Source organism: Hemicordylus capensis, chromosome 1 (assembly GCF_027244095.1).
Source record: "Hemicordylus capensis ecotype Gifberg chromosome 1, rHemCap1.1.pri, whole genome shotgun sequence".
Lineage (NCBI taxonomy): Eukaryota > Metazoa > Chordata > Lepidosauria > Squamata > Cordylidae > Hemicordylus > Hemicordylus capensis.
Window position 1 is genome coordinate 142,391,463 of NC_069657.1, and position 25,253 is coordinate 142,416,715.

General features: G+C 43.0%; 1 protein-coding gene across 1 annotated transcript; it reads right to left on the reverse strand.

Moving 5' to 3' along the window:
• Positions 1-652: 652 nt before the first annotated feature.
• Positions 653-23,309, reverse strand: LOC128341048 (B-lymphocyte antigen CD20-like). Its single transcript, XM_053287082.1, has 9 exons — positions 23,204-23,309; positions 17,382-17,502; positions 14,722-14,841; positions 12,120-12,176; positions 10,969-11,193; positions 8,544-8,618; positions 5,337-5,464; positions 4,831-4,878; positions 653-2,982 (listed from the first exon to the last, which is right to left on the reverse strand). The coding sequence occupies exons 1-9, from the start codon at positions 23,245-23,247 to the stop codon at positions 2,943-2,945; spliced, it is 858 nt and encodes a 285-aa protein (XP_053143057.1). The 5' UTR covers positions 23,248-23,309; the 3' UTR covers positions 653-2,942.
• Between the last annotated feature and the right edge of the window lie 1,944 nt (positions 23,310-25,253).

Below are 25,253 nucleotides of genomic sequence, written 5' to 3' on the forward strand. Positions count from 1 at the left end.
TAGGACTGAGAAATGACACAGACAGTGCTACCAGATGCTACCATCCCCAGCACAGCATCCCTCCAGTGTCTGTTGATATCTATGTTACTTTTTTTTAAAGATTGTGAGCCCTTTGGGGACAGGGAGCCATTTTATTTATTTATATCTATGTATACCTCTTTGGGAACTTTGGTTGAAGTGGTATATAAATATTTGTTGTATTCATACCAAGTAAGTCCCTCACATTTGCCATGGTCATCATATGGGAGCCAGCATGGTGTAGTGGTTAGAGTGCTGGACTAGGACCGGAGAGACCCGAGTTCAAATCCCCATTCAGCCATGATACTAGCTGGGTGACTCTGGGCCAGTCACTTCTCTCTCAGCCTAATCTACTTCACAGGGTTGTTGTGAAAGAGAAACTCAAGTATGTAGTACACCGCTCTGGGCTCCTTGGAGGAAGGGCGGGATATAAATGTAATAATAATAATAATAATAATGTGTCAGCTCTGGCCCCAGTAAGTCATTTTCAGAGTGGCATATGGAGTTGATTCAAATTGCTCATATCTTGCCTCACAGCATTCACCACTCAAACATTCAAAATGAATAAAGATTATGTATTATAGTTCTATCCTGCCCAACTGGCTCCCCCTCAGATTTAAAAATCCGCAACAAAAACAATTATAAAAGTTTATTGGTTCTAAAACATCACCTCACATTTCATTCAAAAATAAAGAAGCTTAGGAAAACAAAAACATTTTTTTTAAAACCCACACAAACGGCATGTGCAAAAAAAATCAACAAAAACCATCTATCAGTAACAACTTGTTTTAACATCAGCCACTGCCAAACAGGTAACTTAAAAAGACACAGTTTAGTTTGGCTCCACTGTTCCATCTAAGATGTGCATGCGCTCACAAGTTTTTCAATGTCCGCTCAGTAAATTTAGATCCCACTCAGGTTGAATTAGGAAAGCCCCGCTCTGCTCTGAATGCATCTGCACACACAGGGCTTTGATACTCCCGCCTAGAACAAAACTCATTCCGCACAAAGATGAAAAAAATTAGAGGGACCACTGCTTGGCTCCTGAAGGTACAGTGTAGGTGTAGAGTCCAGGCAGGTCTCCAACAGGAGGGCATTCCACAAAATTGGTGCCACTATTGAAAAGGCCTTGCAAGTAGAGGATGTCCACCATGCTTACTTCATGAAGGCGTGTATCTAATGAGCCCAGAGTCAACAATGTACTCCAAACACCACTATGGTTCTATAATCCAGAGAAGCATGGACATGATCTTATTACTCCATCCTTAGTACTGCATACACACAACATGTTCTTCACTATTCAGAAGAGTGTTTTTTCTCATCACCACAGCAGCATTACGCCTTAGCCTACCAATTCATAATCCACCTAACAGAGGCAGGTATAGAAATTTTAGGGTCCATTTTAGGAGCCTGCCCAATCTACAACTGCTAAGACAGGCATGGATTTTGTGGGGAGATGCTTCCAGCAACAACATTAGCAGCTGCTGGGAGTTATCCAGCTTTGGCTTCATGCTTTGTGGTATCCAAAGAGCAAATCTGCTTCATAGCAGATTCACAGCTGTTTAATTTGGGTGATTAGTTCACATAGCATTCCCTGCGGATCTTTTTCCTGTGTGTATTCCCACAGCTCGCTCTGGGTTTTTTCTCCAACCAATCACATCCCAGAGGAGGAGGCTTTTTTGTTGTTGTTAGTTTGACAGCTAGTTGTGGAAGATTGGTGAGACAAGTTGCCAAGCAGCCAGATCAAACAGAATGCTTAACCTGAACCTGCCGGATCTGACATTTTGAACTTGCCTTTGCGACTGTCTTCAGCACCTCCCAGACCATTTAAGAGGCCATGGAAGTTTAAAGTAGAAATGATTGTTTTCTCTCTGTGATGAAGAAACATGCAGTCTCATGGAATCAGCCCAGACACAAAGGGCTCAGGTTACATCGAACCTGTAGTCTCCATTGTTAAGTTCCAGGCATCCTCCAACAACATCTGCATATGTAAAGCCTATGTTCCTGTGGTGACCAGGCTTCAATAAGACAAAGCCTCATATATGAATTAATAAACATAGCTGAAAGACTGGAGTAGCAGCACATGTTGAAAGCATATGAAGACCCACATCTTGCATTCCCATTTGTGCTTGCATTTAACACAGGAGTTTCTCCCTCCCCTTCCCCTTATGGACTCCCTCCACAGAATTTCACCAATCTGCCACAACCCCTCCCCGGTCAGCTCTCACAACTGCAAATCACTCAGAGCAGACCATACCGAAACAGCTGTCAAACTCCCCTTCATTTAGCCTTGCAAAAAGTGCGAGTTTTGAAAAAAGCCGAATTAATGGCAATGGCCCCTCCACACGTTGCGGGAGAAGCAGCGGGGCATACCAGAAAGCTTGGTCCCCCGCCACGCCCAAAGCTGCCGCAAATAGAGGATTTTTTCACCCCGGACATAATTCGGGCCAAGCTGGAATGCACAGCATTAATCTGGGGGAAAGCAGAATCAGGTGTGTCTTGGTCCCTGATAGCTCGCAGGGACTTTGGGGTAAATCCAGCTGACATGTGGACTCACACCCTCCATTCTGGAGGGAATGTGAGCTCAAAGCCATATGTGTAAAAGTCCCTGGCAGTTCTAAAAGGGAAAGGAAATCCAGATTTCAAAAGAACAGAAAAGAGAAGGCTATACATAGAGGAAAATTCACATCCTTCCACCCACACAACCAAGTCGTCAAATTTCCTGCAATGGAAGGAAGCCATCTCTGCAGGGTGAGGCTTCAGCGATCTCTGGCAGTAGGTATGGCAGATCAAAATGAATAACAAAGTAGAATAAATATAAAGTAACTAGGTGCTGCTGCATAAAGATGTTGAACTTAACAACAAGAAAATTGAAAGTGTACAATCAAACATAGTAGCAAAGAAAAATGGAAATGACTGAGCCTTCACAGAGCACATGATGAAGAAGCATTCCTACTGCAATATCTGCAAAGAAAGAAAAAGAAGCTCCATATTAAGAGGCTGCCTTGAATGTGAGGGTGATGAGGAAGGTACTGTGTTTACTGGGGGAAGCCTATCACATGGGGAAAATGCATTTCTCTTTGTACAATATTTCACTGTAACTCACTGGTGTGTTTGTGTTTACATCTTACATACAACTTTAGAAAATCACTTCTCAATTTTGAGACAGTAGTTCTATATTTTTAATAAGTTCTTTTCAAATCATTATAAAAGAGCAGAAAGAAAGTTGTCTGGATGCTACAACTAGGTATGTTATGTTACAATATAATATTATATTGACAGCACAAGACGAGAAATAGTACTGAACCAAACACTGCTTGATAATTAAAAGGATCCGGAGTGAAAATTAAATTGGAAAAATATATTTATTTAAGAATGCCTTACTTTGACCAGTTAGGGACTCGCATTGTAAATATGAAATGTTTTTTTCACATTTTCAAAATGAATCTTTGTTCTGTACGTCAGCTAGTAAATCTTTACTAGTTACAATGCTGCTATTTATTGAGGCAAGAAGGCTTGTTCTCTCTTATATATGATTGTATAAAATGTTCTATCAAATCTCTGCTTTATTTTAGAATGCTTATGTTTATTCATGAGAGAGGATATATTGTTGATCCTTACTATGTTTACTTGAACTTTGGAATTTAGTTTTTAACATGTACACAAGGTTTCCTATCATTATTATTTATTCAATTCGATTGACAATGAGTCCCTAATTGGTCAAAATAAGGTATTCTTAAATACCTTTTCAAATTTAATTTTCCACTCTTGAGCCTCTTAATAATGTTATATTGGTACAAGGCCAAAGTGCTGCTGCAACTTTTGTGAACCAGACTGCAAATAGTATTTGCAGCCTCACGGCATACATGCTTATAACTTAGAAATAAGTCACACGGACTATATTTGTGAGTCAATGTTTAGGACCAGACTACATAAGAACAGCCCTGCTGGACAAGGTCCATCTAGTCCAGCACCCTGTTTACCACAGTGGCCCCCTCTGGGAAGCCCACAGGCAGACCATCAAGGCCTCATGCGACACACACCATCGTCTGTTGGGCACATCTTAATTTTGTTTTATTCCTCTGCATAGAAATGCCAACTTCTTTAATCTATGCTGGTCTGTCCTCATAGTCCAGCTTCCTTCCACCTCAAGCCAATCCACAACTGAATCCAATTTCAGTCCCCCAAATTAATCTGAGTTCTTAGAGAAGAGTCAACTACTTTATAATTCCCAGCTCTCAGTTACAGCCTCTTCTAGAGAGAAAACAGACCAAAAAAGGCAGATTATTGTTTTATGATAGAAACTGATCCAATTACTGAGGGCACTCAGTAATCAGGGACATGAAAGAACTGTAATGTCCCTTGATGGCTGACAATCTCTCTTCCCCTTTTGGATTGTAATATCAATAAAAGTGGAAGGTGAAACCTTTCAGCTTGCGGAGTTTGAAGCTAGTTTTGAAATTTGGGAGAAAAGCATGAGTTCTGGAAGTTTCTATCTGGAGTTATCTAAAATTGGGGTGCAGCACTGGAGAACTACAACAGCTGTTTTCTGGGAATTTAACGCAGGATCAGCTGTCAGGCTGATTGATGTAAGAGGGTCTATTTGCTTCCACTCTGCTTGTGCATTTGTAGACAAACCAAATATTGAAAAAATAAACCAGCATTCACTCATTCAAAGACAATTAAGCACTGTAGCATTGCATCTGGAATTTATCAGTTGCAGTGCGGAGCACTTAACAATATATATGGCCTGTTATTCATTCTTAACTGATGTTGAGAATGAACAAAACATTTCCTTCACAGGACACTTACTGATTCTCAAACATGTTTCCATGGAAGTTCCCAGGAAGTTCTGAATATCTACAAAAAGGAAGTTCAGTTGTTAAACTTTATGTAACTTGGGTTTCATTAATAGAATTGCTAACTTTTTAAAAAATTGACCCTTCTGTGTCTTCAGCAACAGCTTGGCACATAGGAATTATGCACATGAAGCTTCTCCCACCCTTTATCTCCTGGGGGGGGGAGGGAAGCGATACCTGCTACATTTCTGCATATTAAAAAGGTGGCAACTTGTCACAAGACAGCTGCCCCAATCTTGCCAGCGGCACTACTGTGCACACAGAAGCAGGCGTGTGGATCCCCTGCTGGGTCTGGAACTATTTTTATTGCTAGATGCTATTCGTAGGGTTGGTTCCCTTCTTTACCCCAGCAGTCAGGACTGTGCATGTGAAACTCATGTTTAAAGTTAACATCCCAGCAACTGAATACTTGGGTAGGGAAGTTGGGGGTTGGATTCATCTAGGTCAACCAGTTCTTGCCTGTTTGCATCTGTAGTGGCATACTGTGGTGGGGCAGTGAATTCAGCGCCGCGCCGCTGTGAGAGTGCCAGCAATGCAACATTTTGTTCTTCGTTGTCTTTATACGACTTGTCTTTCTTCGTTTTATCCTGGAAGAAAATACAAAATCCATCCCATTCCATACCTTCAACACTGTTCATGTTCCCTTTCTGAGTGTTTTCAAGGCAAGCACACTTATAATCTACAGAGTTTGAGGAGGACTCACTTCCACGTCCCCTCAGGCAGCATGGTGAACGGCTGCCTCATCTCCTTGGTATGCAGTGTGTTAAATACCAGTCTTTCCTCACCACCACATGCAAGAAGAGATGATTTCCCCCTCGCACCACTCCTTGGTGGTGGCGGCGGTGGCGGCGGTGGCAGCGGCCTCAGCATATGCTACTTCCTCCTCATCCCCATCCCGCTCTGCAGAGTGGGGAATGGAGTGGCAGGAAGTGATTCAAAGACACTTCCTCTGCTGCACGACCCTTTGAAAAGGCAGCACAAGACAGGCAGGAGAGAGCAGATGACTGGTGGCGATGGTAGTGGCTGTGGATGATGTGTGTCACAGCACCAGGAATTTCCCCAGACAGCAGGCTTTACAGCGAGTTTTCTGTGAAGCTTTAATGCAAGTTGCCCCCCAAAAACGATGCAAAAAGTTCTTTTTTAAAAAAACTACAGATATAAATTGGGCTCCATGTAACGCGCAATGAAAAACCCAAATTGTGTGTGCGAAGTACTCCCTGATAGCTCACAGGGACTTCGGGGTAAATGTGGCCAATATGTGAATGCACATCTCCATTCTGGAGGAGATGCAAACTAAAAACCAGGTGTGAAAGTTACCCAGGTGAGGTTTAGGGGAAGCAGTGTGGCAGGTGGTGGGCAATCTACCACCTCGAACAGCTGCCTTACTCAGTCTCATTAGTGAGCCAGCCTTGCTCACCTTGGTTTAATCGCCCATGAAGGAAGCCTGACTTTCCCTCACTCTGACCACAACATTAGTCAGGTATATTTATCAGCGATCCCTGTGCTGATTTTAGTCTTTTTACTTTCCACAGTCTTCAGGCAGTGGTTGTCTACCTTTTTAAACTTTTTTTTTTAAGTACAGCCCAAATGTTTATCCATTCATCACTTTTTTTAAAAAAGGAAAATCCATTTTATAAGAGCGACAGAATTGCTTGGGAGGGTGGGTGGGTGATATTGCAGGCACAAGCCAATCCATGCCGTGGACATCCAGCTTCTGCTGCAAACTGGCAGGATCTTGGACAAGGAATTGTGTGTCTGCCTGCACCATGGCAAGTGTTCTCTTGCTGCACAGTGTGTGCCTGTATTCACCCTAAAGTTCTGACCTTTGCTTACAACCATCCCCAGAAATTCCACCACATTTTTTGGTCACCCTCAAGCTTACAACTTACAGAGCAACTCAGATGTATATCTCTCTGTCTCTGCTTCTTTTCTAATCTCTTTCTTTCTTAGAAAAAAAAAAAGCCACCTTCCACCTACCTCTTTATCTGTTGCTACAATCTTTCTACCATAGTTCTCTTGTCTTCCAACTCACTGACTTGCTCCTTGCTAGATTTCCTCTCACCTTTCCCTTCCTTGGTTAAGTCCTTGCAGATGATAATGTCATCTGTCACTTTAAGCTTTCTGTGCAGAAACACCTTTAGAACTCTCTTGCTTCAATCAGGATTCTGTTTGCATGTCCAACCTGCACTAGTTTGAATGTTCATTTGCTAGCCCAGGGCTGCTGTTCCAGTGCTGAGCAAAGAAAAGAGAGGGTCTGCCCTCCCCATGAGGCTGGCTCACTATCTCTTCTCTCCGTTTCTCTTCTGCCTGAAAAAACCATTAGACATTAACCATAATGGGAGAGAGGTTCAAAAAGCTGAGTAAAATCTCAGAGGTGAAGATTACTCCCTGGCTTGTTGCTTCTCCCCCTCTCCTCTCTGAGCAAGTTTAAGTTAAAACTGCAGTGAGTTTTAACTGTGTCCTGCTGTAGTTTCAACCCACAGGGGCAGCTCCAGCTGCTGTTCACCCTGCTGGGGAAAAGCTCCCATTGATGGTAAGGTGGTCTCTATGGCTAGGAAAGCTGCCTGTTTAAGGGCTGACCCACAGAGACTTGTTGTGGTCTGACTGGCACAGCTGCAATTTCCCTCTAGGGCATTCCTTGCTCACTCTCTTCTATTGGAGCCCATTTGTTGTGTGCTCTTAACAGCTGATCATCTGAACTGCCTCCATGGAAAAGTAGTAATAATAGGCATAAGGATTTTATAATTACATATATTATCTCAGTAATCCTTATAGCAACTCTGGTATGACTACCAAGCCAGAGGTTGCTGGTTTGAATCCCTGCTGGTATGTTTCCCAGACTATGGGAAACGCCTATATTGGGCAGCAGCGATATAGGAAGATGCTGAAAGGCATCATCTCATACGGGATGCACGGGAGAAGGCAATGGTAAATCCTCCTGTATTCTACCAAAGACAACCACAGGGCTCTGTGGTCGCCAGGAGTTGGCACCAACTCGAGGGTATGGCTTTACTTTTACTGTATGACAATTTTATGATTCCCCACCTTACAGATGGGAAGGCTGAGACATCTTGGTTTGCCCAAGGCTCTCTAGTGAGCTGGTAACTGAGATGAGATTTCCATCAGGGGCTTCCTGCCTCTCTTTCTTAAGGCATTTCTATAAGAGCCTTAAATAAGATTCTTCCCTTCTTACTTTGTCATGTTAATTTTTAAAAAAAAACACACAACCCTACATTTGCCAGAATCCACATATTATTACAATTGCCTCTCCTACAAAACCCCACATTCAGCCCAAGAGCAGCAGGGAGAGGCTCAGAGATTTGCCTCATGTGTGAAGGGCTCCTCCTTTAGTCACTTCACTATACCACCATTGGTTATGTTTTGAGGTGGAAGCCTTGTTTATTCTGTTGCTCTGTGCCAGCCATTTCAGTGACAGCCATTTCACACATGCATACTGTCAGGTGATAATTGCAGTCATCAAGTGATGAATGTGAATGCTTGGACTCACACAAATGAGCTTTGTAAGCATTCAGGCGGGTGCTGTAGTCCTACATTCTGCAAGCCACTTAGCATACAAATGGCTCAGAATTAAAATAAAATAAAATAGCCCCCAGCACACTCCACTCTGCTACATTTCTACATTGTTGTGAGCAGCTGGATACTCACCGAGTTAGAGCGGAGAGTGGAAAAAGCAATCACAGCCTGGAGGGCAGTGAAGATCAGCATCACCGATAGCATCCCCTGTATCACATAATAAAGCCGGTTAAAGGTATTAATAACTCCCAAACCATAATCCAAGGGCTGTTACTCTGAATTTTACAGACACTGGAGAGAGACAGAAGGAGCAGTCACCCAAGGAATTTCATGCAGGAGAATGATTAAAGGAAAGTGGGGATTAGGCAACTGTCAGAAGGCCCAAAGCCTTTTTCCAAACGGGGTGGGGGCTTTACTGTGCGAGGAAGTGCTGTAAATTTCACAGAGAACATAGAAAGTGTTCTCTGAAAACTTTTCTTGTGAAAACTGCTGTTTTCACAACTCTCCCAGAGAATAAGAACCTAGCTAAGATTAGGGTTGGGGGGGAGTTCAGACAAGGGAGGGATTTACAGTGCCTTCAATATGATAACAGTAATGTGTTGTTCATACAGCCAATGACATTTTCTGGCTTTTTTCATGACAACTGGCCCTTGATGCGTGATCTAAGCATCTTTTAAACGTTGTACTTTGGAAGAGTACTGACTCCTATTCACATTTATACACATTTTATATACTCACATTCCGACAACACTTTCTCCCGCAATAAAGCCCCCAGTGGAAAATGCCTTTTAAGACAATTATATTACATATTAAGGGCCAATGGTCATGAAAACAAGGCGAAGTATGCCATTGAAGAAAAGCCAGCGTGGTGTAGTGGTTAGAGTGCTGGACTAGGAGCAGGGAGATCCGAGTTCAAATCCCCATTCAGCCATGATACTAGCTGGGTGACTCTGGGCCAGTCATTTCTCTCTCAGCCTAACCTACTTCACAGGGTTGTTGTGAAAGAGAAACTTAAGTATGTAGTACACCGCTCTGGGCTCCTTGGAGGAAGAGTGGGATATAAATGTAAAAATAATGAAATAATAATTGGCTATATGAACAACACACTGCTGCTCCTATACTGCATGCACTGTAAATCCCTCCCTTGTCTGAACTCCCCAAAACCCTAATTAGACCAATTCAGGAATAAGTCACCATCTGGAAAATGCCTAACTCGCCAGAGTGCCACGTGGCTATTCTACCCTCCTCCAATTGCAGTCTGTAGGGTTTTAGTGATAAAATTACAGTCATATGCCGATGTTACCATAGAAGAGGAAATCAAAGGGAAATTATTGTCAGTTTGCAGAAGCATGGCCACATATATTGCAGGCCTCAAATCTTCAGAAAATTTCCTTTTGTCAAGACTTTCCCATGGTCTTCTAGAATTAGTCAATTTATTCACATAAAACTGTGAAATTCAGTTTCATCCAAACACTGATATTAATTTCCTGACAATTTTTAGCTCAGATCCTTCCTAATATCAATGTGTACATTATTTACCAGTTTAGAAAACCTAAGCTTTCCCCCACATTTGAGGAGCTTCATAGAGTCATCTCTCTCTCCCTCCCCACTCCTTTCATTCAAGGAACTCAGGGCAGAAAAAAGGGCTCTTCTCACACACATTTTCCATCCTCATAACAACCCCATCCTCATAACAACCTCATTCCATCCTCATAACAACTGAGATAGATTAAACTGAAGATGAAACTACAGGAGGCCTGTGGGACTTCAGTGGGTTCCCAGAATGAGAGCAGGAGAGCACTGGCAAAAAAGCAGCATGCTACTGAGGCCCTTTTCACTGGCATCACTGAGAAAGTCTGGGAACAGTGATAGGCTCTGTTACAGGACTAGATTTTGCAATCCTGCACAAGCCATACAACTTGACAACATTGTAAAACTAATCATGATATTTTTCTGGCCCACACCATTAAAAAGGGGAGATGCCAATGGCAGGCCCATCCTGGTGTCCTATTGGCACATTTCTTTATCACATGGAGGGGGTTTCATCTGAATCGCTGTTCTACACATGACCCAAGTTCTAGTTTAAACTAGTATTTGGGTTACTTGTAGAGCAGTGGTTCAGACAAACCAGACCACCACTCCCATGCCACAAAGGAATGCACCAGGAGGGCATCAGGGTGTCCACTAAATACGTCAGGATTTCAGCACATCCCCCTTTTAATTATGTGGGCTAGAAAAGTATCATCTCCCCTTGGGCAGGAGTCAAAGACACCTTTTGCCCTTTTTTTCAATATGACTTCATATGACAAAAAGACACTTTTTTCATATGACTACTTATCCACAGCCAACACCTGCCCTTACACTGGTTCCTGTGGTTTTACAGGGTCCAGGTAACTTTTCTATAACAAGAAGAAACCCTCATTTAGCTCAGATGACTCTCCAAACCAAAAAACAAAGCCTTGGGCCTCTAATGATTCATCCTACAAGATTTATAACCAAGGCGAAGGTGTTGAATTCATGTCTGCACCTACCCACCAAGCAGAATCCAGGAACTTACTGTTTCATATGCCTTGATGGTCTTGCAGTAGTCTGCAGGATTAGGCAGTCCTTCACAGGGTAAAGCGACAATATATTTGGATAAAAAGCCAATAGCATTCATGACTGGGATGGAAACCTCTTGATGGTTTAAGATGAAAATTTTTATCAAATCAATCGTCAAAAGACATATACCAGCTAATGCACCAAGGCCACTGAAGCTATTAAAAATGTGACTGGCTGCCGCCTGAAACAGAGACAGAAAGGTGAGATTAATTTGTTGGGGAAAAGATCCTGGGACCCAGGCCTGACTGAGAGCCTCATGCTTGCCATCTGTGACTGTGTGGAAGCATGGCAGAGGAAGTTGCCTGGAGACTGAGTGTACTGTGCACATGGGGAGGGTCACTGTGTTCCCTCTAGACAGATCTCAGGAGCAGAACAGAACAAAACAGGCCCAGGACAGGTGCACAAATATGGAAGATTTGGCAGTGCAGTTCTGAAACAAAGCACTTGATAGAAAGTGTTTGTCTATTGTAGCAGAAACCCAACCCAACCCACTGTTGTTCTAGCACCTTAAAGACAAGCAGGTTTCTTGTGGCATAAGCTTTTGTAGACGAGAGCCCACGAAAGTTTATGGCATAATAAATTTGTTAATCTTTAAGGTGTTACAAGACTCTGTTTATTTTAACTTCTTAGCAAATATTTCTTTCCAGGGACTTAGCCCATTATATTTTATACTCTCAATGACAACTTTGTTAAGTGCGTTAGAGGCTACCCAGTGAGCTTAATGGCAGAATAGGGCTTTGAACTAGTGTTTAGAATACTGAGGAGAGAGATCCCCCCACCCCCACCCAGTAAGTTGAAAGCTGTTTGAAAGAGGACTGTGCCTTGCAGGTATACCATCCTACCAGTGTTGTCTTTGGTAAACAGGTTTTGGATCGTTTCAATAACATGCAACATTTGTTTGGCCAGAGATGACAGTAGGACAAAATAAACTTTACATATATGATGAGAAGTTAAGCCTCTCTCAATTTTCTTAAACATTATTGTGCATCTCCAGCTTATGAACACAAGGGGAATTTCTCCATCTCACATGGATAGGTTATGGAGTAGGGTAACGGACTGTATTGAGAAACAAAACCCCGACAAAACCCATATAGGTCATCAACCTACCAGACCTTCAACTGGTTTTGTTGCAGCTGCTGATGCAAGGTACCCTGAAATAAAGAACTATATATATAGAGAGAGAGAAATTAATGGCAGACAGGCAAGAACTGAAGCACTAAAATATCAGATCATTTTAAAAAAACCACTATATAAGCTTATCTTCAATGTACATAAATGTGCATGTGCATACGAGGTGGTATATTGAAAATGATATAAACAGATACATAACATACATCAATCTGCCTCTACTACTCGGAGGAGAGCTGGTCTTGTGGTAGCAAGCTTAAATTGCCCCCTTTGCTAAGCAGGATCCACCCTGGTTTGCATTTGAATGGGAGACTACATGTGAGCACTGTAAGTTATACTCCTTAGGGGATGGCGCCGCTCTGGGAAGAGCATGTCCCAAGTTCCCTTCCTGGCATTTCCAGATAAGACTGAAAGAGACTCCTGCCTGAAACCTTGGAGAAGCCTCTGCCAGTCTGTGAAGACAATACTGAGCTAGATAGAACAATGGTCTACTCAGTATATGGCAGCTTCCTATGTTCCTACTAATATTTATATACCGCTTTTCAGCAAAAGCACTCAAAGCAGTATTCATAGACAAATAAATAAGATGCTTCCCTGTCCCAAAATGTCTCATACTCTAAAAGGAAATATAAGGTAGACACCATCAACAACCACTGGAGGGATGCTGTGCTCGGGTAGGATAGGGGCAGCTGTTCTCTCCCTGCCAAATATAAGAGAATCGCCACTTTATAAGGTGTCACTGCTCAAATATACCCAAATTAAAATGAATAAATCAGGGCAGGAGACAGTGTTATCTACAAGGAGTTGCCGCAAGAACAAAAAAGAACAAAAACGTAGTTTCTAGAATCTACACAGCTGTAAAAAGTACTGACAAAAAAACACCTCCAAAAGCAGAAGTGGCTGAGAAAAATAATGTCTATGGATGAGTGGATTTCTGTATGGAAGCAATGGCCAGCTTCCTCAGCCTCTAGAAAATAATTGGCTTGGAGGACAAAGAAGCCCCCACACCATGATGTCATCCACTCTCCTTGTTGATGGGCCAGGAATACAACAGTTCCCCAGGGGTCTTCTCTCACAGGGCTTTTAGCTCGCATCTCCTCCAGAATGGACGGGTGTCTGTGCGTTCACATATTGGCCAGATTTACCCCGAAGTCCCTGTGAGCTATCAGAGAGCACTTCACACACAATTCAGGTTTTTCATTGCATGTTAGAGTGTAGCCAGATATATATCCAGGGTTTTAAACATCCACTTTTTGCATCAGGTTTTTTGGGGCAACTTTGAACTCACAGTAAAACCTCACATTAAACTTGTGGTAAAACCTGCTGTGTGAAAAATGCCCAAGTTGAAGTATTTGGCAGATGCATCTCATTTTGGGAAACAAGAGATTGCCCCAGAGGCTTTGCAGAGGCCTCTGTGGCAACCTCTCTCATTTCTCAATGGGATAATTTCCTGCCAGGTAGCAAGCAAATGCTCACTGGCTGCTTTGGCTTCATGCCAGTCTCTACAACAAAGGCACAGAGGGGGAGGAAGAGAATAAAAAGCACTTCAGGATGCTCAAGGCACTTCTGTCTATTAGTAAGGCTACAATCCGACACACACTTACTTGGGACTTAGAACACTGTGGGACTTACTTCTGGGTAAACAGGCATAGGACTGCAGAGTTAGTCTTACCATGTCATTATGCATTTTGCAGTAAAGTTTGCAGGGGATGGAGGGGATACCTTTGGATTTGTGGCAGCTGTGCCAAGTAAAACCGCCCTGAGCCATTTTTGGAAGGGTAGTATTAAAATTGAATTAATAAAATAAAATAATAATATAACAATAACAATATAACACCTGTCTGACTGTGTGAACAAGAAATAATAAATTCAGCCATCCCAGGTCCTTGGGAAGCACTCGATGTCTGGATAAAACAAACCAGTCAATAACACCTGTCTGACTGTGTAAACAACAACAACAAAACAACAACAACAACAATAATAATAATATGATGATGTACTGGGAACAGCCTATATTTTGTGACAATATCTATAATAATAACAACAATATTGATAATAAAATTCAGCCATCCAAGGTCCTTGGGAAGGACTCGATGTCTGGATAAAACAAATTAGTCAATAACACCTGTCTGACTGTGTAAACAAGGAAGATAATAATAATAAGTAACTAAAATATTCTGGGAGAATATCATTTTTAAAAAATCTATACAGTCATAAAACATTATGTTACCACATAATTCTCGATCTGTTTACACAACATTCTGGTAAAGAATGGTTTTTTAAAAGCAAGATGAAAAGTTGCTTCCTTATTAATTATATTAATTTGTCACATTTACCAAGTGCTTTACAGTAATGTTCTCATTCATCCTTACAGTAGCCCTGTAAGTCAGGACATTAAATATTCATATATTTATAGATGAAGACAGACTCACTAACTTGCCCAGAGCCACTTAAATTGGTTGAGCAGAATTTGAAACCAGATAATGATGGCCCACATTCACCATTTTCTCAAGAACACCTTTCAGCTTCATATTACTAGCTATGGGCATGGAACATCAACAGTTCTGTCTGTTCTACTTACAAGCCCAGCACCCCAGAAGGGAAACCAGACAGTCATGGTCAAGGGAACAAATTCTTTTGCAGAAAACAGCAATATGCCTCCAAGTGCAATGTGTATCATTGCAATAACAATCTGCATAGCCTGTAGGAGGAAGACAGGAAAATGGAAATAAATAAAGGAAATTGCTGGAACAAAGAGTAAAACATATTATATACATATTATTAAATAAAATCTGCAACCCCCATGGAGTGCATAATGATTATCTCTGGTTTCTAGAAGGGAAAAATGCAAACAAAACAGAACAAAACAAAAAACCACCCACCCCACCCCAAAACACACACACACACAAAACCTAATACAAGTTTAAACAATGTTGTGCCTCTAGACAACACAATGGTGCAAGTGACAAAGCGGATCTTGTGCATCTGCTGGGTTTTAGGACTATATTTTTCCATTAATGTTATAAGTATGCCCAGCTGCACCTTGTATGAGACAGTATTGCCCAATGGTACTGTGTGAGCACCACTGGTGGTCCTTCACAATAAGGTGGTACTTGGTCATGGAGGTTATTCTACGTCTGCCTGAAGGAAGAATTGCCCTTGCCCCAACCCCACCAGAAGTGCATGTGGATGGCTGGGGTGGCAGTGTGCTGACAGTAAGGTCCATCTGTGGGGAAGTCTGGATGGACCCCACCGTTCAAACAAGGTTGGACAAAGAAGGAAAGTGCACACAAGACCAGGCGGAAGAAGCAACTGGAGGAGAAGCCTCTCCCAAGTACAATAACAGCTACAGGGTGAGTGGCCCTCTCCTGTACATAGCAGCCATGCCTGGAGGCAAAAGGACTTTCAAAAAGTAGTATATATAATAAGAGGGGGCGGGGTGTTTCAAAACCTCTGATTTAGAACAACTGGGTGGTGCAATTTAGCATGCTCAAAAGTAGGGTTGTTAACCAGTGGCATGATTTTTAGTTGCTTGATTAACAGGCAAAAAGATAGACATACAGATCAACTTGCATGTTGCTAAAGCGTCGATATAGATGCTTTGGGGATGGGGGATAGTGAAGAAACTGTAAAAACATTAACAACAACAACAACAAAGATACAACTCATTGGCTGACATACAATGCAAGGATACGTCAGCCCAATGACATGTGCAAACATGTTTCAAATTATATTCAATGGGCTTACTCTTGTGTAATGTCATTTGTGTAATTTTTGCATTTATGCAATTTGTGCAATTACACAACTTGCACCCACACCAGTGGCGGCCCGTGAACGCGCCACTGGGAGGCACCTTTAAGAGTAAATGAATTCGGTGCTTACCTCCGCTCCTGCTGCACCTGAACACTGTTCGGCAAAGCAGCGTGCCGCCCAGCAGCCCCCGCGGCGGGGAATCGCCTCTGCCACTCACCTGGCCACTGGTGGGGGCTCAGCTCCGGGGAAGCCAGGTGAGTGGCGAAGGCGATTGCCCACTGCAGGGGCTGCTGGGAGGCATGCTGCTTCGCCGAACAGTGTTCAGGTGCGGCGGGAGCAGAGGTAAGCACCGAATTCATTTACTCTTAAAGGCAGAGGCGTAACTAGGGAAAACAGCGCCCGGGGCAAGCACTGAAATGGCGCCCCCTGCGCCCCCCCCCACATACTACATTATACTTAGGTTTTTCCTCACAAGCGCCCACCGCCGCCGCCAAGCCAGGCCACTGACTGGCCGCCAGGCGCCAGCAAAGCAATGTGGGGGGGCACGGGCGGCGCGGAAGGGACCGCTCATGGGGGAGGGGGCACTGACGTGCTCCCTTGACTGCTGCAGCGCTGCTGCACTGAGCAGGAAACATTTGTATTAACAAAAAATTTTAAAAAAAATTAAAAAAAATTTTTTTGTCATGGCGGTGCCCCCCATGTGGCCAGAAAAGATGGCGCCCGTGGCATGTGCCCCCCCTGCCCCCCTATAGTTACGCCTCTGCTTAAAGGTGCCTCCCGCTGCCCCACCCCAGCGGTGCATTCACGGGCCACCACTGACCCACACAACAGTACTGGGCTGACGCACCCTAGTGTGGTATGTCAGGCACTGTTAGAAGGAATAGTCAGCCAGCTTCATATTTTCTTTCCCAGTTACAGTAACACACCAGAACCAAAGTAGCCTCAGGGAATAAACATAATGCTTTAAATCTCAGCACCACCCGCTGCATTTGCGACCACCAATTAAAGCTTAAATGATTAATCTAGCAATGAAGCCCGTTCAAGCTTGCAGTTAAGGTGAACCCTCAGCATTCTCAAAGAAAGGGTATTTACTAGTTGGTCTGCAAAGTCTGCTTTGCACCCTTTTGCAGGACTCAAGCATTAGAGCTGCCCCTTTCAGAAGTAAACAAGGCAACCTGTACATGTGTGGCAGAACATGTGGACTCTAGATGGAAGTCCTTAACACAGAACTAACAGTTCTCAGGAGTTTTTGGTGGGTTTTGTTTTGGCTGGGAGCCATAACTGTTAAACAGATTGTAATCTATTAAAAATGTGTAGGGTAGGTAAGTAGATGATAACCTTTTACAGAACGGATCTAAAATTTTCCCAAAGAAGAAAGCCTGGAGCATATATTGTGTATGCGTTTTTTGACTGTGAATTACATCCTCCCCGCCAGCTTCCCTACCCCAAGCCCACAGGAATTTGGGAAGGCAGCTCTGGAGATCTTACCCCCAGTGCTTCATTTCCTCTTGGGAATTTCTTCTGCTCTTGCTCAGCATTATTTGGAGGGACAACCACCACAATATTGCCAGGGGGAGCCCCTGGTTGTGGTGTTCTGTATTGATCAAGTCTGCAACACACAAGCAAGAGATTGAGGCTGAAATGCTACCCACATTTAGGTTCTTCTTTCCACAGTAGGGACTTTCAGCACTGCTGCGGTATTGCGCTTCTGTAAAGTGAGAATTAAAACTGTAGCTTCATGCTGCACTTGTAGCACAATATTCCCCAAGCCAATCCCCTAATGTCCATCCCAAAAGCAAAGGCAGATGTGGAGAGTGCATTACTGACATATGATCTTGCTTTAAGGCTGAAATATGTTTTCTCAGAAGTACAATTTGGCTCTATAGGACTTACTCCCTAGAAAATGTCTCCCAGTTTGGTGTAGTCTAAAGTTGTTCCTGCTTCTTCCAGCCACCAGCATTTTTAAAAATCAGCCATTTATTTACTTGGAGATTTAGATCTGTTTGTCCATCTGTCTATAATATATTGCAGGGTTCTATTCTGTAGGGATGTGCACAAAACCGGTTCACCCGGTTCGGTTCGGATTCAAACCGGGTTTGAACCAGGAGGGGGTGGTTCGGTTTTGGTTTTGTTCGAACCACCCCCTGGTTCGGTTTGAATTCAAACCAGTTTGAACTGGTTTGGACACCCAAAAATTGGTAGGATGGTAGCTGGCACCCAGGGGTACCTGTCACCCAAACCCCAAAGCAATCGGACACTCGTACGATTTTTTATGAATTGTTGAAAAATATTTTTATTTTTTTCTCATAGGATATAATGGGACTCCAACCAGCCCATTATTGCTTATTGTGGAGCACGCATGGGTGCCAACAACCATGCAAACCCCGAAGCAATAAGACACCCCTATGATTTTTTATGAATATTTGAAATATTTTAAATTATTTTTCTCATAGAGTATAATGGGACACAAACCAGTCCATATCCCCTATTGTGAAGCACCTAGGGGCACAAAAGCGGGTTGTGTGGTAGACAGACAGGGGTGCCTACCACCCAAAAAACCCCAAGGCAATTGGACACTCCTCTGATTATTGGTGAATTGTTAAAATGTTTTGAATTCCTCATAGAGAATAATTAGGATTGCAGCAAATGTATAGCTTCACGTCGGGGGGAAAGGGGTGTCGTAGATAGGAGTGTTGTGGGTGGTAGTTCCTAGGGTGGGCAAGGAAGCTATCAGAATTATTTGAAAGGAATTGGGCAAAGGGCTGATTTTTAAGTGATTTTTGAAGTTTACGTGTCTTTAAGGTTTTTCTCCATAAAGAAGCATGGAGGTGTCAGCAAATGTATAGCTTCACTTCGGGGGCAAAGGGGTGGCCTAGAGCAGTGTGGGGTTGGTGGTAGTGCCAGGTAGGGGCAAGGAAGCTACCTGATTTTTTTTAAAGGATTTGGGCAGAGGGCTGATTTTTGGTGAATTGTTGACGTTTACGCATCTTTAAGGTTTTTCCTCATAAGCTATAATGGAGCTTTCAGCAGCCCCATAAGTGCACTTGGGGGGTGCTGGGGTGGCCCAGAGCAAGTGGTGATGTAGTGCACATAGGGAGCCAACCACCCCCATGGGTTTCTAACCCATGGGGTACTTGGTTCTGTTGTTTCTGAGGTGTTCTGAGTGTGGATTCTATGATAGCAAATCAGTGAGTGGATTCATCATGGTGTCTCATTGAAAATCTCATTTGCGACCCAAAAACGGGCTTTCCTAGGGTTGCTCCAGGACTTTGGAACACTCTCCCAAACAAAATTAGAGCCTCCCCAATCTCTAGATGTTTTTAGGAAAAATTTGAAAATGTGCTTGTTTAATCAGGCTTTTAGTTCTTAGTTTTAAAGTTTAAGTTTTTAAATAAGTTTAACCTATATTTTTAATGGTTTTAATTGATTTAATGTTTTAATGGTTCTTTGTGTTTTAGAATTGTAAACCGCCATTTATATATTGGGCAGTATTAAAAAGGTAACAAACAAACAAACAAACAAACAAATAAATAAAATATATTATGCATAAAATGTATAAACATGTGACACAGTAAAAAGAATAAATATTTCAGTAATACATAACTTACTTTTATTAGATCTACAATAATGAGAACAGTTGTCCTGATGCTTATTATTCCCATAGTTAATAAAAATAATACATTTCTCAGCAAATGTTTCTGGAGTATTTTTTTTTTCTTAATGTGCTTACAGTGAGTTAAAACATCAGAGCAATTTTGCATATTCAGTTTAGCCAGTGTACAGTAGCTGGCAGATGGGGTGCTTTCCACAATGCAGCAATGTTCATCCTAGTGGCTGTTAACAGAAGAAACCATTGCTTTGGGAGCAAATTGGAATTGCCACTTCACGGAGGTGATTTTTGAGAGGAAAAGGGGGCATGCCATGTGGAAAAGAGGGGATCTCCCCATTCCCAACTGTGTTCCCTTCCCCTGTAGGACCATTTTTGATTAAAACAAGAGGCAATTCTGATAGGGTACATGCCTCTAAACATGCATTTATGTGGTTTAGCCAGGACCGTCCCAAGGATTGAGGATGCCCCCAGGCGAAGCCTGACTTTGGCATTCCCCTGCCCGCTTTGCCGGCGCAGGCAAGTACCTCCTGTTGGATGGGCAATCCTTGTCACCAGCTCTGGTTGGCTGGCTGGCTCTGATGATGCATGCACCCGCCTGCAGTCATCCATCACCAGACTGGCTGGCTGTGGCTTGCTGGCTGGTTGTGGTGACAGAGATGATCCCTGTTGGCTGGCTGACTCTGATGGTGTGCCCACGTGACCCAGGCCCTTGGCACCCTTCACTGCTTGGCGCCCTAGGTGGCCACCTATTTCACCTAGTGGCGGAGGGGAGGGCAGTCCTGGGTTTAGTGCTTAACTATGGTACCTCATGGACAACCAACAGTCACTGTGTGCAAACAAATGAAGCTGCTTTATACTGAGCCAGATCATTGGTCCATCCAGCCCAGTACAGCCTACTCTGAATGGAAGCTGCCCTCCAAAGTCTCAGGGTAGGGTTGCCATCTGTGACTAAAGCTATTCTTGGAGATTCCCCAGCACCCCTTCCTGCACCCCAATATTTTCCACAATAGCAAGCCATTTCACATCTCTAGGATTGCTTCAACAGTCTCCTGGAGATTGATGCCAGTTCCTGGAGACGTCAGCCCAATCCTGGAGACGTCAGCCCAATCCTGGAGGCGGATTTGCAATGCTATCTCGTGATCAAACGAGACATAATAGGGTCACATTTCTGTCTTTCACATTCTTTTGGAAAATAGAGGTCATGAAGATTGGGACTACAGCATGGTGGGGTGGGGAGAGGGTTTAACCTTTTCCCATGTGGTTCTCCTGATGAAAATCAATCCCCACCTGAAGTCATTTTTGACACCAATAGCGGCTTCCCTCCTAGAGCAAGTAACTGCGTTGGGACTGGAGGCAATTGTCTTCATAAAAATGGCACAGAGGGGAAGTTACTCTCCATACACACAAACAAGTCAGCTTTTAAAAAACGCAGTAATCAATTTCCTATCACAGCTAGTTTGGCCAAGAGGCAGAGGTCTCTCTTTCCACCCTACTTCCTTAAGTTAGTCTTAGACTGAGGGACCAGGGCTGAGCAAGGGAATTTCTGCATCTGGGGAGCTATGGTCCCTTGTTTCTTTTAATCTTACAACACTACTTGTCAAAAGTAGGGGAGTGGAAATAGTTCAGTTGCAGGCGGGATGGGGGGTGGGGGAGAGAGACATTTTGATTCAGAAGCCTTTCAAGTGTCCTCTAAGATGGCGGCCGTAACCTAAGAAAGTTTGATGCACTGCAAAGAACAATAAAAGCAAAGCAATGTTTTAATTTTAAGGATCATGACCTTCTTGGTACACTGCTGGCAGAACAGGAACATAAGAGGAACCCTGCTGGGTCATACTAAAGGCCTATATAGTCAAGTAGCTTGTTTATTTATATGCCATGCCATATAATCCCTGGGCAGCTTACAATAAAAACCCAACAACAATTAACACCTAAAATCATATTTGAAAACTAAAATAACCATCAACAAAACTTCATAAGCTACAATATAAAATATATACCGTAAATATAAAATATGATAAACATAAATTAAAAGCCTAATAAAACAGGTGCATTTTCAAAAGTCGATAAAAAGCAGCCAGAGATGGAGAGGTTCTGACTTCATTTGGGAGCACGTTCCCAAACCCTGTGGCAACCCTATAGAAAAGGCTCGGTTTTAGGTAGCCACTAAACAAACCAATGGTAACCGTAACCAGACCTCCTCTGATGATCTTAATAGGCGGCAGGGTTCATGAAGAAGAAAGACTCTTTTAAATATTTTGTATCCCAAAATGACCAACCAGTTGTTTCTGGGTAGCCCACAAGCAGGAGAGTAAGACATGCCTGCTCCCCACTGCAGCTGGTATTCCACTACTTCTGAACCTGGAGGTAGCCTATAGCCATAATAATTAGCAGCCATAGATAAACTTCTCTCCTAATCCCCTTTGACAGCTAGCAGCCATCATCAAAATGTCTTGTGGCAGTGAATTTCATCAATTACTTATGCAATTTATCAACAAGCGCTTCCTTTTGTTGTCTTAAACCTCCTATCAATCAGTCTCATGAGATGATCCCTGGTTCTAGTGTTGGGAGAGAGGGAGAAAAACTTCTCTCCATCAACTTTTTCTACATCATGCATACCGGAAATTGTATAAGCCTCAACTATGTCCCCCTTAGTTGCCTTTTTAACTAAACTAAAAAACCCTAGACATAGCCTTTCTTCAGAAGGAAGGTGCTCTAGTCCAGGGATTCTCAACCTTGGGTCCCCAGATGTTATTGGACTTCAACTCCCATAATCCCCAACCAAAGGCCACTGGGGCTGGGGACGATGAGTGTTGAAGTCCAATGACATCTGGGGACCCAACACTGAGAATCCCTGCGTCTAGTCCCCTGACTATTTGGGCTGTCCTCTTCTGCACCTTTTCCAGCTCTGTAAAATCCTTTCTGAGCTACAGTTCCCATAACACAGTACTCCAAATGTGGCAGCTCTATAGATTTGTATAAATCTAGAAGAAAGATGAAAGTTTGGGCGGTATATAAATGTGATGAATAAATAAATAAATAAATAAATAATATCAGGAGGTTATTTTCAGTCCCTTTCCAAATGATCTCTAGCATGGCATGAGATCATTTCACAGGCAAAAAACATACATTTTGCCTTTTTTCTAAAGATGATAAAAATAATAATTATACCCATTACTACTTGTGCTATTTCCAACTAATTTTTTTATTTTAGTAAATTTGGGAAGACATCAGCAAACATCTGGGAAAAATATTGTCTTCATGAATTCAGGTTGTCTATAGACATCAAGCAGTTTTTTGGTCCATTGCTAACATGGAAAGAGACATTCCACTTTGAAATCTGGATCAGTTCTGTTTATTCTCCCAGTCTAAAGTATTCCATAAAGATGGAAAATAGCACAGGCTCGTGGTGCCTCTGAGGGGTGTGACGCTTTGTGCCACAACTGCTGCAAGTGCATAGGTGTTTCATGCAGCAAACATGTAAGGTGGGAATGGCATCTTTGCTTGTGCACGTCTGGGAATCTTATCCCAGTCAGATCTCCAGACACATCTGCACACGTGCACAAGTGTTTAAAGATGCAGGTATATAGTTCCCACTTTGCAATTTGTTGAGAGAGACACTAATGTAACACCAGTGTACACACAGCGATTGTGTTTGCTGCACAAAGTGTGGAGCCACTTGGAAAAGCCCTGGCATTCTTACCCTGGATACAAAGACGAGCAGGCGAAATTCTCCATAGATTGCATAACTTCTGATTCTAGCTGACTGAAGAGGATCAAAACACAGCAGGTTGTTGAGATGGAGATGCTTTCTTGGGCACCAAATAAGAGCGAACAACTGTCAAAGAATGTGGTTATTCAGCTATGTTCTTCTGAAGTTAAGTTCCCTCCCCTTTCTAAGTATGCAGTTAGTCACATCCGTTTTATATGGTCACCTGATTTATGAGAAATGCCACTAGGCAAGTGAGAGTGTCGGTTTCGTTTGCCCCCCAGAAAAGCTGTGATGAGATGAAACACATTTTCCTCCCATCACTAAACATACTGCTTAGTGATGACTCCCATCATCTTGTAATGCATGGAAGGGGGTAACGGTAACGTTGCTGTGGGTAGGATACACCCTTCTGCACTGGGGAACCAAAAATCCAGCCTAGACAGATTATGCAGGGCGAGTGAGGAGGAGGTAGCACAGCAGGGCAGGAATGGGGGACAGAAACACTGAAGGGAAAGGAATAGCCTAGTTGGAAGCAGAAAGGAAGATTCACAGCAAAGCAGAGAAAGGGAGGCCTGCTGGGCTCCACATGCACCAGGGTGAAATGGTAGAATGCTACAGGTGAGCGAAATAACATTTTTAATGCTTTCCTGTGTGTGTTTGTTTGTTTTAAAGAAAACTAGTACAGCTGGCAAAGAATGCTAGAATCCCTCCCCCCTCCGCCGCCCAAATGCTCTAGTTTTCTGTCTTTAGAGGGTTCCTTCCATTATGAGGCAGCATTCCATTCTCTCGCCTCAGAATTTCACCACTTGTACATGAGTAGGCCCCAGTAGGGCTGCCACATCATGTCCAGGATTGATTTGGATGTCCTGTCCAGAATGTAGGAAAACGATTGTCCTGGATACAAAATGTCCAGGAATTTGAGCAGGAAGATTGCTCAAACAAATTTTACCCATTTTCCTGGTGCTTTTCTCCAGATATATTAGCTACGTGGTGTCCATATTTCAAAGCTCCATATTCTTCCCCTTTCTCTGGCACCAATGCGTGCTGACTGGCTAGGCTGACTGTCTCTGTATAGCTCAGTAAACCCCTTCCCTCACTTTGGGATCATTTCTAGAGTGAGTGAAGGCCAACTGAAGGCAGCAATAGAGGCCACAAGTGAAGAAGAAGAAGAAGAAGAAGAAGAAGAAGAAGAACCAACAACAACCAGATTCCAAGTCCAACAGTATTTACATAGAAGTCATTTTATAAGCTGTTATTAAACAAAGAAAATACTTCATACAGGTTTCTTTCATTTCTCATTTGCACTCTCTCTCTACATACATATACATACACACACACATTTTATTGTGTTTATTTAGGCGAGATGCTCCTAACTCTCTCCTGTGCAAAGAACAATAGGGGAAAATGCATGAAACAGCACCAAGTTCCATTGTCAAGCACTCTTTCCAATCCTACTCAAAAAAGGGGAGGGTTTCAAAATGTGCACTTGTGACTTTTGTGTACAGGAATGCTCTCAGTGACTGTGGCAACCCTAAGACCCAGCCAGCATAGTCACAGAAGTGGGGAATAAGTGGACAGTCATGATTTGCAAGGCTGCCTCTGCAGTTTGAGTATACTGGGGTTTAGGGCTCTTGGAAACAGCAGGTTTTTCTGGGATTGTCACATCACATACTTTCTCTCTTTTGTGGTACCACAGCACTAACAAGTGAATCTGCAAAAAGTAAGCCTATATCAGCCAGAAAAGATGTGCATCCCATTGCAGATTGTTCCATGCAGTAGCCTAATCAGGTTTTCTTGGAAGCTAGCTCCACTGATTTCAGAAGGACTTACTTCCAAGTAAACAGGCACAGCATTGTAGGCTGCATAGTATGGTATGCAGCGGACATAATTATTGGTCATAATTCCTCCTCCATAGCCATTCTCCCCCCATTCATGCTTAAGCACCTAGTGGTATTTTACAATGCCAGTAACATTTTGATTTTAGTAATAGTTGCCAGTTTTCTGCACACTGACATGAATGTAAACACATGGCAAGAGAATG

Excerpts from the sequence above, each read along its gene's own strand:
- LOC128341048 (XM_053287082.1), bottom strand. The coding sequence starts at position 23,247 with ATGCAATCTATGGAGAATTTCGCCTGCTCGTCTTTGTATCCAGG. Across the intron at positions 11,194-12,119 it reads CAAAACCAGTTGAAGGTCTG|GCGGCAGCCAGTCACATTTT; the intron begins GTAGGTTGATGA and ends TCTCTGTTTCAG. Across the intron at positions 2,983-4,830 it reads GGAAACATGTTTGAGAATCA|ATATTGCAGTAGGAATGCTT; the intron begins GTAAGTGTCCTG and ends CTTTCTTTGCAG.